Genomic DNA, 12,181 nt, shown 5'->3' on the forward strand with positions numbered 1-12,181 from the left:
GGACATGTGTCTGATGTCTCTCGTGCTTTCTGTCAGGCTGACTGAAGTTCAGGACATAGCTGGATCCGAAGCATACAGTGAGTCAACAGTCAAACTGTGCAGCTGGTTTGACTGTTCTCCTTTCCTTCTGTTGACTGTAGAGTTGACAGATGTGTCGGAATGGTGGATTTGTTCACTTGCTGCAGACAGCCCCCCTCCTGTGCATCAGATGTCTCACAGTGGATTTTGCTTCAGGCAGTTTTGTGTGTGTGTGTGTGCGTGTGTGTGGTGTTTGCACATTGAATTTCAAGGCCCCCTGAATTATCCCTGCCACAGAAACCCCCTTAATAGCAGTGATTTAAACTTTACCTGCATGACTGCCTTGATTGGCTATTGGAAACAACACACTGATTTAATTAGCCTTTCAAGTCTGTGGCCCTCTCAACTTTCCCCTCGCTGTACGCTTATCTGCTTCCTCGGAGGAGGCGATTGTGCCTCTATATCATTCCATAAATAATAAAGGCACATCAACACAAAGTCTTATAGGAAGCGACATAGACAAACACAAGATGAAATAACATGCACTCGCATGTTTTCCAGTTTCTTACTTTACTCATTAACATTTTAAGCTTAAGTATCTGTGTGTGTGTGTGTGTGTGTGTGTGTGTGTGTGTGTGTGTTTTAATTAATTTTTTTACATTTTTTTTTTATTGGTCATTGGCTTCTTGTGTGTTCCTGTGACTGTGTTTATGTGGCCAGTTCCAGTAAGGTGTTTTTTTTTCTCTCTGATTAGAAATCCGACCTGATAAGATAAAGTGATGATCCGAGTGTAAAAGGCTGGGGCAAGGGAAGAAAGTAGGGTGTGTGTGTGTGTGTCTGTCTGAGAGAGAGGTGGGGTGGGGGATATAAGGTGTTACTTGCTTGTCTCTGAGGCCTGCCTGTCATGTCAGTCATGCTCTTTCACAGCAGTTTTATTTCTTCCACCACTCCCTTTAGTGCTTTGATGGCACAATTCACTGGTACTGCCTTGTGGGAAGCACTGCTGTGGTTGGGGATGCGTGTGTGTGTGCGTGCACGCAGGGGTGCACATGGGTGTGCATATGTGTGCAGTGTTACACATTGTCATATTTTTTTGTCAAGTGCCTTTAAACTGTGCAAGAGATTGGATAAGAAGTACTCAGTAGAATTATTAGAAGCAAGGTGAGCAGAGCAAAACTCTTTCAGAATTCTGGCTTTGGATCCTCATCTGACCCTGCAACCAAACATTACTGTGCTTTTCTTCAGAGAATAAAACAACTTCTTCTTTTTATTGTATACCCACTTATGGTTTTTTGTTTTTGTTTTTGTTTTTTTTATACAAAAACACAAAATAACATTTATTTTGTTTTTGTTTTTTTTCTTGTGGGTTCATTGTTACTTTTGGAATAATTCAGAATCCCTTTTCCCCTAAGGATCCTACACTGGAGGCAAAGAAATTGAGACGGCCATTCATCTTTGTTCTGTTTTTCATACTTATCTGTCCTCCTCCTTTGTCCACCGTCCCGCCATCACATTGACATTTATCACAAGCCTTCATGAAGAGACTTTAACTTTCTTAGATGGTAGATTTCTCACACTATGTGACGTTTGCTGTGGCAGAACAGAGCCATTTTCCCAGTGCTGGTGTCTGTTCCTAATGCACTGCTCTCTGCTGTCTTGTGATTGACTCCTGCTTTCCGTTTTCTGCGTTATCTGATCTCAGCTCCTGATCTTAACAGTGGTTTTAGTCGATGGCTCGGTTTGTAACTTGCCTCTTCCTGTCATGCTCTGATTCCATCTCTCTCCCTCTCTGAACAGGTGCAACTTTTTATTCCTGTGATGTGTCATCTTTTTACACTTATTAATCCACTCATCATTAGGTCTTAAAATATTTAGTCTAGTCGCATCATACCTACACTGTGCTCCTGTTCTGCTTTCGCTAGACGTGTAATGGGATGTAGACTCCCCACTGGTTTGCTCTCACAAGTGCATCCTTATCTTTCCTACTTCCTGGGTGATAGCGTAATCTGATAACTACAACTGTCGCCACTCCCTCTGATTGATTAACCAGTGACCTCTGACCCTCCTGCAGGAGATTTTAATTGGCTGATGTATAATGAGCAGGCTTCCCTGAAGAAGAGCTGTTTTAAGGCCAAAGAGGATAAGAGGGTGATGCTGGAAGGGGGCAATCTAATTAGCTGATTTAACTGATAACACCTGAGGTAGCTGCGTGCGTGCGTGTGTGTGTGTTGGAGTAATGTAATTTCTATCTTTCTATCTCACTATCTCTTATACAATAGAGATGTCTCTAGCCCTTATGTGAGGACTCTTCATAGATTGTGTGACATAGCCAAGTATGTTTGTGTGTGCTGAAACGAGGTTGTTAATACTCTGGTATTATGTGTTTGAGAGTCTCTGTGTACTTCGTAATAAATAAGATTTTGTTGAGCTACATGACGAATAGATCAATACAACATCTTAATGTAGTAAGCTAGAGGCTATTTAGGGCTTTCCTCTTATTATATCTCAATATTCAGAATTAAACATTAAAAAAAAAAATTATCTGCTAAATTACAAAACATGATGCTGTACATTTTATCATTATTTATTTAAGAAGAATTAAGACAAAATGTAAAATCAGTTTGTCCACCCTTACTTACCCTTAAAAGGGTAAGCAGCAGCCAGGTGCTGCTAATCAAATGCACTAGATTAACTGATCATCAGTAAGTGTGAATGTCTCTATAAAAACAGAGGTTTTGACAGTTGGCTGGTCTAGAGCATTCAGGTTTGTGTTTACTCAATGCCAAAGAGCAAAGGTGTCACTAATGATATTAGTGAAGCAACGGATGCTCCCCAACAATCTAGGAAGGGTTATAAGTCAATTTCCAAATCATTTGAAATCCAGTGTGCTGTAGAGAAATATCATTTGCATGTGGAGAACATTCAGGACAGATGCCAATCTTGTCAGAGATGGACTCCACCACAAGGTCAGATGAATAGAAACTGCAGTTAACCCGCGAGCTAGCCTTATCTCTCTAAGTAGAACATAGCAGCATGGCTTAAGTTTACAAAGTTGGATCTAAACAAACCACAAGACTTCTGGAACAATGTCATTTGGACAGATGAGACCAAAGTGGAGACGTTTGGCTATAATACACAGCATCATATTTGGCAAAAAGCAAACGCTTCAGCACAGAAACTTCACACCAGCTATCAAGCACAGTGGTGAAGGGCTGATGATTTGGGCTTGTTTTTCAGCCGTAGAACCTGGGCACCTTGCAGTCATTGATACAACCCTGAACTCCTCTGTATATCAAAGTATTCTCGAGTAAAATGTGAGGCAGTCGGTCGGACAGCTAAAGCTTGGCTGAAACTGGGTCATGCAATAGGACAATGATACCAAACGCAGCAGCAAAACTCCTACAAAAAGATTTGCTGCTGAAAAAGAGAGAAATCAAAGTGCTGTAAAGGCCCAGTCAAAGTGCAGACCTCAGCCTGAATGAAATACTGTGGCGGGACCTTCAGAGAGCTGTGCATAAATGAATGCTCACAAACCTCAAGAACTGAAGCATTATAAACATTATAAAGAAGAGCGAGCCAAAATTCCTCCACAAGGTTGTGACAGACTGATGAAATCATACAGAAAGTGATTGCTTCAAGTTATTGCCACTAAAGGTGGTTCTAAAAGCTACTGAATCATGGGGTGCATTTTGAGTTAGTTTTTCCTCAGTGAATAATGACACACTGACATATGTCATGTGATGTTGTTACCTACCATTTTTTTGTTATGTCCTGATATGTCAAACCTTTGAAATGGCAGAGGCTGAGTGTTCTTTCTGACTGTATGTGTGCTTTAAAACTTTGTTGGAAGTAAACTGTTAAGTTAACATTGAATTATTATTCTAATGGGAGATAAATACACAGATACGTTTAGCTTCTGTAAAATGAAAAAAAAAGTGGAAATTTATTCTCATCTTCATCCAAATTTGCTTGTCTTCTTTGGAAACATTTCAGCCATGTTTAGAGCTGCAATATCAATAACAAAAAGGACATACATACTACAATACAGAGTTTCTAACTGTCACACAAAAGCTGCACAAACACACACATTCACATTACTCGTTTGTCCATTCAACTATCCAAAAGGTGTTATACCACCATTATTGATGAGGCTAGAAACACAAATGTGATGTTAGCAGTTGTGGTTAAAGACTACCTGATTTGGGGAAAAGAAGCTGGGAGCTGTGAAAGTAAAGCATACATCATTTTTCATTTGATCTAGTGAATATTTGTCTATTAAACCCACTCTTCCAAGTCAGATTTTAGAGCGTATTTGTGGTTTCCTTTCTCTTTGTGTTTCACGCTGCAGTGGACAGGAAGCATTCTTATAAAAATGTATTTTCATCTCTCTCCTCTATACATGGTACACATTTTTCACTGCCCCTCCCCACCCCTCCCTTCCCTTGTGTGTCTTTTGCGTTTTGCTCTCTCTCTCTCTCACATCGAAGACTGTGAGGAGAGTGTACCAGCAGAGGAACCACGTAAGTCCAAGGATTGCTCAGTGTGTGGCCGTGTTTGTGTATTTGTGTGTGGTGCGCCATACTGTAGGTGTTCATGTTTGTGGACATCATACCAGTCTCTTCATGCGGGAGCTCACAGCATACCTCTTCACTTTTTAATTAGATACAGAATCCCTGAAAGAAGACTGAGTCCATGTGGAACAGGAGAAATACCTTTTCCTGTGGATTAACCCGTGTGCTCCTCTGATCTGTTCCCCTCCTCTCCTCTGCTTTCCTCTCCTCTTCTCCTCTACTTTCCTCTCCTCTCCTACCCTCTCACCACATACACGATAATTACAGCACCAGACAATTACCCCGAAAACTCCTGGGATGCACATTTTGTTCTCTTAATCTGGTCTCTTAAATAATTAAAACCAACCATGAACTCCTCTTTGTGATCGTGGCTCAAGAGTGCGTGCGAGTGTGAGTGTGAGAGAGATGTGATGTGTGTGTGTGTGTGTGTGTGTGTGCGCACATGTGGAAGCATACATCTCTGTGTCGTCTCATTGGCTTTCCTATCTACCAACAGCTCTGTCACAATCCCACCTACCTGCCTCCATGTGACCCTAAAGCCGATTTACCTTCACCTATAACATCTTTGCCGAATGTGCAACTTTGTGCTTACGGGCCCCGTACCTCACTCTCCCAGTGGTGTGATGAGAGAACTTCCCCATAATCCCTTTCTCCATGCTTCTCTACTCACATGGCAGCCTATCATTGAGTCATTCTTCGCTCGCAAAAATATGTAAATATATACAACAAAGACTTGCGGAAATATTTTGTGAGTCTGTTAGAAATAGCTGACATGTTAGAAAATTTGACATATTTACACTTAATGGAATATTTCAACTCAGTAAATAAATAAATATAATACATCTGAACTTTCTCCACCACCTAGTTAATTTTTTTTGTTGTTCCCTTCTTTATGTTGTACTGATATCTAAATGTTATAATTGTGCTGTTTCCAAACGTGTGTGTTTCAATCATGCTTCATTTGTCTAAATTCTGCCTATTATGTGGTGGCTGCAGTTTAATATTTCTGTCTTCATCAGCTAAAAAAGAAGAGGACGATACAGAGGATAAGAAATCCATAAAGAAGAGAATTAAAGAGCTGAAGGTGCTCGATCCGAAGATTGCACAGAATCTGTGTAAGTATTGTTTCCTTTCCACTCACTCCTAACAAAAGCCAGATTTATATGCATCTGTGTCATAATGTGTGAGAGGGGTGGCCATTACCTTCTATATCCTTTTTGATATGTTTTTTTGATCATAAGAAAAATTTCGGTATGCTTTACACCTTAGCATGTTGCTATGGCAATTAGTACACAAAAACAGTTCATGTGATCCTGGCCTTTGCCACATATGACTCATCTCTTCACATGGACCTAATTAACAACGTTAAGGATCCATTAAGGAAAGAAAGAAAGAAAAAAATTATCTCTTTTTCTGACCCTCTTTCTTTCTTTCCCTCATCTCTCTCATGCATTCACACACGCATGCTTGGTCTTAAAATGACCGTTTTAAAAGCACCCGGCATTAATGAGGATCCAGCTGATCTCTTAAGCACTCTCAGATCTTAGCACCTCATTGGCTTATATCACAGGGAGCTGTGACCTTTGTTTCACGTATTAAAAGAAAATGAGACTAATCAGCCCAGTAACAGTGATAAATCATGCAGCAGAAATTAGAGAGCAAGGGGGGGAAAAAGGGGGAGTAGGCGGTTTATGTGTTCCACCATAGGAGGTAAAGAGTCTAAAAGCTTTGATTGAGGTTTGAGAAGGACTGAGAAGGGGTTTTATTTCTGTTACTTGATTGATGCCATCACTGTTAAGATACAGTGCAAATTTATTCTGCCTAATGAATTGTACTAAAATTTTCTCATTACCAGTTACAGCCGGGAGCTTATATCACAGTCGTGTCACATTTTACGTATGCTTTAAGAAGAGAAGGGCTAGTTTGTCAGTAAAACCTCAACTGAATATATGTGGTTTTTAAAATTTCTTTTTAAAAAAAAAAGATTAATCATTTATTGGACGTGTGTTTAAACTTCAGTTTAATCCTTGCACATGCTGTTTCTTTTTAATTCTTCTCAGTTATATACTGTGTAGTAGCTGGCCTCCTGAAGTCCTGTGGGACAATTGGATACGTGCTCGTGGTTGTCGGCTGTGGTGCTCGAGAGGTGCCTCTTGTAACTCTAAAGTCCCATGCGGGAGTTGAAGTCCTTCTGGTCCTGTTCACAGGAATAAGAGATGACTAGTCTTTTGAGCTGACTTTTTTTTTAGGCCATTTTCTCAAACTTTTGTTTTTTAAAGCCCTGCAGGGCCTTCTGGATTTCAAGCTGCAGGTGTTTCTGTCTTTTTGTAGCTTTAAAGTCAAGTGAACGTACGTCTTTGTAGCGTAGCCGTGGCCATCCTGTTGGCTGTCCACACAGGAGATCTTTGGTGAGGCTGCTATCCCTTTATGTGGTGCTTATGCCAAGGATAGAACATGCCTGGGCAACTTGTCTTTCCAAGAGTTGCAAAGTATTCAGCAAACACACCACAATAAAAAGATTTCCTGGTGAGTCTGTGTGTGTGCTTTTTGGGGTTTCTTTTTTGTCCATCTTCATTTCATCAGTTTTGCCAGGTGGTTTTTTAACACCATGTAGGGAGGTCTCTCTCTAGGGACAAGGGTGTCTGAGAAACAGCACACTGAGGGATATGAATTCATGGATGGTCTCAGGTTTTTGGGATTCTATGGTGATATCAGAGGATATCCTGGTTCATAACATTTGTCTTTGTAACTTGATTTTTACGCCAAAGTTGGTGCTCAACCTGAAATTAAAAATTATTATTTCTGCCCTCACAACTTTAAAAGTGATTTAACCAAGTAGAGCAAAAGAGTGTGCAAAACAAAAGGTACATTCTCGTTTTCAGAAGCTCTCCTGTATATGTATGTAATGTTGTAACATACTTCACATACATACTTACATGCAGAACACTCCAAAGTTTTCAACCTAAAACATGCTCAATAATTTTAATTTTTTTTAGTGTTTCTGCTTGTGAGACTACTAGCCCTAACGAGGCATGCACCATACATTTTGCTAGTCCTAACTCTTGCTTGAAAATATCATGGTTGCTAAGCCAATGCATTTAAAATTAAAATCAGTTTTTTAAAGTCAGGTTTGTCTGACCCACTCAGCCAGCGATGTCTTTAATTTTTCTTTTTTCTTTCTGTTTCATAAGATTTGTGTGTACTGTTTTATTTCACATTATTCTTTTTTGTGTGTTTGTTTGTTTTTTCAGTACTTTTATGACCAACTGTCTCATATGGCAACATTACAGCTCAGCTGTCGATCTTTTCTCCATTCACCACATCTCTCTCTTTTTTTCCCCCCCCGTAGCCATCTTCCTGGGCTCCTTCCGCATCCCTTATCAGGAAATTCGACGCATGATAGTGGAGGTCGATGAAGAGCAACTCTCTGAACCTATGATCCAGGTATGCTGTTTAATGAAGCCATAGAGCCTCCGTTACTTTAGTGGATGACTTTCCCGTTCCGCCCAACTCTGGACCTACCTAGCTGTGAGATAAAAGAGAAAAAAAATATTGAAACTAGACAATGCTCAACTTTTCACCTTGAGGCTGGAAGTATATTTTTAGTTTTGCCCTTCTCCTACTCAGCTGGTCAGGTTCAACTCTTTGTCTATTGTCTTGATTAGTTGTCTATCTTAAAACAGCATGTAGCCCAAGGCTAAAGCGTTGGGCATCTGTAAAGCCTGCAGTACAGCAGGTGTGGAAACAGTTGGTGAGCACAGGCAGTATGTCAATAAAAAATAAATAAGCACTTTGCTGATGTTTAGCTGAAATTTTTTTTGTTTTGTTTGTGTTTATAAGTGCTTTACCAGCTTTTTGGCTATAATTTCGATGTGTTTATGCCATCTGTATATCTCACACTTAGCACTGACTTACTCTGTTCATCCAATCCATCTGTCTGTCCTTCCATGTATGTGTCAGTCTCTGTTTTTCTTTCTTAACAGCAATGCAATGGACCATTGTGGTTCTTTTCAGATAGTATTTTTCAGTTGTATCTACAGTATAAAGCTACATAGTCTCTGCTTGGTAATAAGATGTTTTATCATAGTAACAAAGCTCACCACATGGCTGAAACACACCAAAAGAGACAACGCCAAACAGAACAGCAGTAGGTTAGATTTCTGTAAATTTCTGTATATCCTTCCCACTTCTCACTCCCTTTCTTCCTTTTCTTTGTAGAACCTTGTAAAGCACCTACCGGAGCAGGAGCAGCTTAATGCGCTGGCCACATACAAAAATGAGTACTCTAATTTGTCAGAGCCTGAGCAGTTTGGGGTTGTGGTGAGTACACACAATACACACAAATGCACAACACACACAAACATCTGTCAACTGAGTTTTTCTTTATATTTCCTTATTTATTGCCGGAAGACCTCAGACAGTGTGCCTTTTATCGTTGACAATGCGATTAAACATAAGTGTATTAAGAATTAAATAGTTTATCAGAGCCAAAAAAATGCATATTCGGTGTAATAAAACGTAATATTTGAATGTTTTAGTCATGTAAACTTGTCTTGTATTCTTTCTCGGCGTCTTATTCCAACGAAAACACACACAGAGAACACTTTCATGTAATTATCATAATCCCAAGCTCTTTAAAATTCTATCTTTTTAAGCCTTAAGAGGAAAGACGGGACACCTGTGGGCTGGTGCACTAATTTATGCACATTAAAGAGCAGCACTTCTGCCTCGTTACGTCAGCATCATTTTCTTAAAGACTTTTCAAAGGAGGTTTAGTCAGAATTATGCATGAGAGGTGTCACTTATGTATTTTTATTTTTCTACCTAGCGACCACGTTACGTACAAAAACAACTCATCTTTTGTATCTTGTTCAATGAGGAGACGAGAAAAAAGGAGAGCCTGCTTGTATAATGAGGTTGTGCTACTCGTGTGGGCCCACAAAAGCTCAGGCTCAAAGGGACTTTTTAATTATTTTTTTTAAAATATTTACCATTGTGTAAACATTCTTTTTATCTTTTTTATTTTCAATCAACGCCACTTTCAATTGATCTTTAACTCAGCCTTGTGCGCAGTAATATTTTGTTTTCAGGTCTATGTCTTGCCTGTTGTAAAAACTTCAGCGTGCCTTTAACACAAGGTCACCACCATAGTTGCTGAGTGTTCCTGCAGCTACGCGAATAAGTTCACTGTTCTTTGTGACAGTAAGTTGAGGAATTAAAGCGCTTAAACTGAAAATATAAATTTCCACATAACTCATCTATATCAGTCAATGAAAGCATATTTTAATGTCTTTAACAGAAGCCATATGCATGCGGCAGACTGCCTGTAATTTTTTGTAAATCACTCACAGTTAATGAATAATCCACATCACTCCTGAAATCCGAGGAATCACTGTTTATTAGTATGTGCATGCTGCTGGCTCAGCTGTAGCTACAATCCTCGGGTCTAGTGCTTTTTTCATCTTTGATTTTAATTGTTGTTGACAGTCGATGGGAATATTTATTACATAAAAGTTGTCAAAATATTTACTCACTTGATTATATATATATATATATATATATATATATATATATAAATAAATAAATAAATTCAGTGTTAATGTTCTGACACTTCAGATGAGGATATCAACAGAGCTGTCTTTACCTTCTCACTATCCTATCAGCTCATGGAAATAGTGTTTGGTAGTAAACGAGCTAGATTTTCCATAAGTCCACTCTTTTGTGTGTGTGTGTGTGTGTGTGTGGGTGTGTGTGTGTGTGTGTGTGTGTGTGTGTGTGTGTGTGTGTGTGTGTGTGTGTGTGTGTGTGTGTGTGTGTGTGTGTGTGTGTGTGTGTGTGTGTGTGTGTGTGTGTGTGTGTGTGTGTGTGAGAAACCATCTCCTCAAGTTGTCAGTATAACCTCCCAGTGCCCTGTGTAGGCCAGTGGGAGCAGCTGCACGCATTCAATTTGCAGATGGTCCGGTGTGTTTTGCTCCATTTCTTCTTTTCTGATTATTTTTTCTCGTTTCAATATCTTTATCACATAATTCATCCCATCTCTGGGGTTCGTTTCAGCATTATGTTTGGTTCGTGTGGACCTTGCCTTTTCTTAATTCTGTTATATAATTCTATTCCTCTTATTTTTGTTGCCCTCCCTCTCTCCTTTTATGTGCGACAAATACACGGACACAAAGTGCACACAGACGAGCACACACTGACTGAAATAGTCATTTGATAACATTACAGTAGCTATAATTAAACCCTTGATGGAGGACATCAAACCGCACAGCCAGCTGTTGTGTGAAACAGACAATTGGAACCTGCACCCCTCCCTCCCGCCGCACGCACATACACAATCACTGTGGCGTCCAGGTCCTGGGCCCAATGCAATATTTTCCAATTTTCTCTAATTGTGTGAGAGTGGTAATCCAAGGCAGCCTATTGTATATTCCACCCCTCCACTGCCTGCCCTATATGGACACTAACTCCACAATTAACTTACCAGACCTGGGTCCCAAATCAAATCACTGCCAGCATCTATTACTACTGCCTAGCAACACTTTCCAACATGCTGGTTGCATAAATGTCTTTTAAATTAGATCGTCTGAATGTGAGAGTGTGTCAAATGTGTTATTGTAGTTATTTTAAGTTTGACTGTGTTCTTTGATGTGGTTTTCTCTCCTTGACATCATTTCCCATTCTTTTCTCATCTCCTTCCTCATTCTCTTTTCTCTGAATCCCTTTTTCCCCTACTATCCATTTTCCATCTATGCCTTCTTGTTTTCTTGTTTCCACCTTCACTTTGCTGCCTCCCCAGATGAGCAGTGTGAAGCGGCTGCGTCCTCGCCTCAGCCACATCCTCTTCCGGCTTCAGTTTGAGGAGCACGTAAACAATCTGCGACCAGATATTCTGGCCGTAAACGCCGCATGTGATGAGGTCAGGAAGAGCCGCTCCTTTGGCCGCTTATTGGAGCTGGTGCTACTACTGGGGAATTACATGAATGCGGGCTCTCGAAACGCCCAATCATATGGCTTTGACCTGAGCTCCCTTTGCAAGGTAAGGTTTGAAATGCTGACCCTAATTTCAACTGTTCACACACAGTTTGTAGTCAGTCATCCCTTCAGTGTCAAATGTTCAACAGGAGTGATGCTAGTTCAATAAACTTTCTCAAGAGATACACAGCTGTGTTTGCAGTCAGAGTTCTGTAACAGAAATATAATTTTTTTTACTGACCTGAACTAAACGATTTTTTAGGCCTTTAGTTGAAGCTAGCCTGATAGATTCCCCTTATTTTCATTATTGCGTTTCATTTTATGTCCTCAAAAACCTTGAGTTAAAATGCTCATTTCCTATATGGATTGCTTTTTTCTGCCAAATGTACAAGCCAAGAGCGTTAACAGTGATTAGACTAAAGAAAGAGTCGGTATACATTATGGGATTCATGTATATCTGTGTCTATGCCATTAGACTACTACGTGTAGTGGTCTCTCTCTCTTTGGTCACCTTGTCTGAGCCTTATCAGTAAACTGATCCAAAGCAGCTACTGTAATGAGACATTTTATTTTAAACCATTTCATTTGATTGAACACTATCAGAGTTTTCGTTATCATTT

General features: G+C 39.9%; 1 protein-coding gene across 5 annotated transcripts in view; it reads left to right on the forward strand.

The window, feature by feature from the left end:
- The window catches only part of LOC116312213 (protein diaphanous homolog 3), a 163,534-nt gene that overhangs the window by 53,481 nt on the left and 97,872 nt on the right, over positions 1-12,181 (forward strand). For all 5 annotated transcript variants that reach the window (XM_039609251.1, XM_039609274.1, XM_031729576.2 and 2 more), the window contains 4 exons: positions 5,609-5,704; positions 7,939-8,033; positions 8,808-8,909; positions 11,386-11,625. In XM_039609251.1, the coding sequence (XP_039465185.1) occupies positions 5,609-5,704; positions 7,939-8,033; positions 8,808-8,909; positions 11,386-11,625 (533 nt within the window). The remainder of the gene's footprint in view (positions 1-5,608; positions 5,705-7,938; positions 8,034-8,807; positions 8,910-11,385; positions 11,626-12,181) is intronic.

The sequence above is a fragment of the Oreochromis aureus genome, linkage group 1 (assembly GCF_013358895.1).
Source record: "Oreochromis aureus strain Israel breed Guangdong linkage group 1, ZZ_aureus, whole genome shotgun sequence".
In the NCBI taxonomy this organism is placed as follows: domain Eukaryota; kingdom Metazoa; phylum Chordata; class Actinopteri; order Cichliformes; family Cichlidae; genus Oreochromis; species Oreochromis aureus.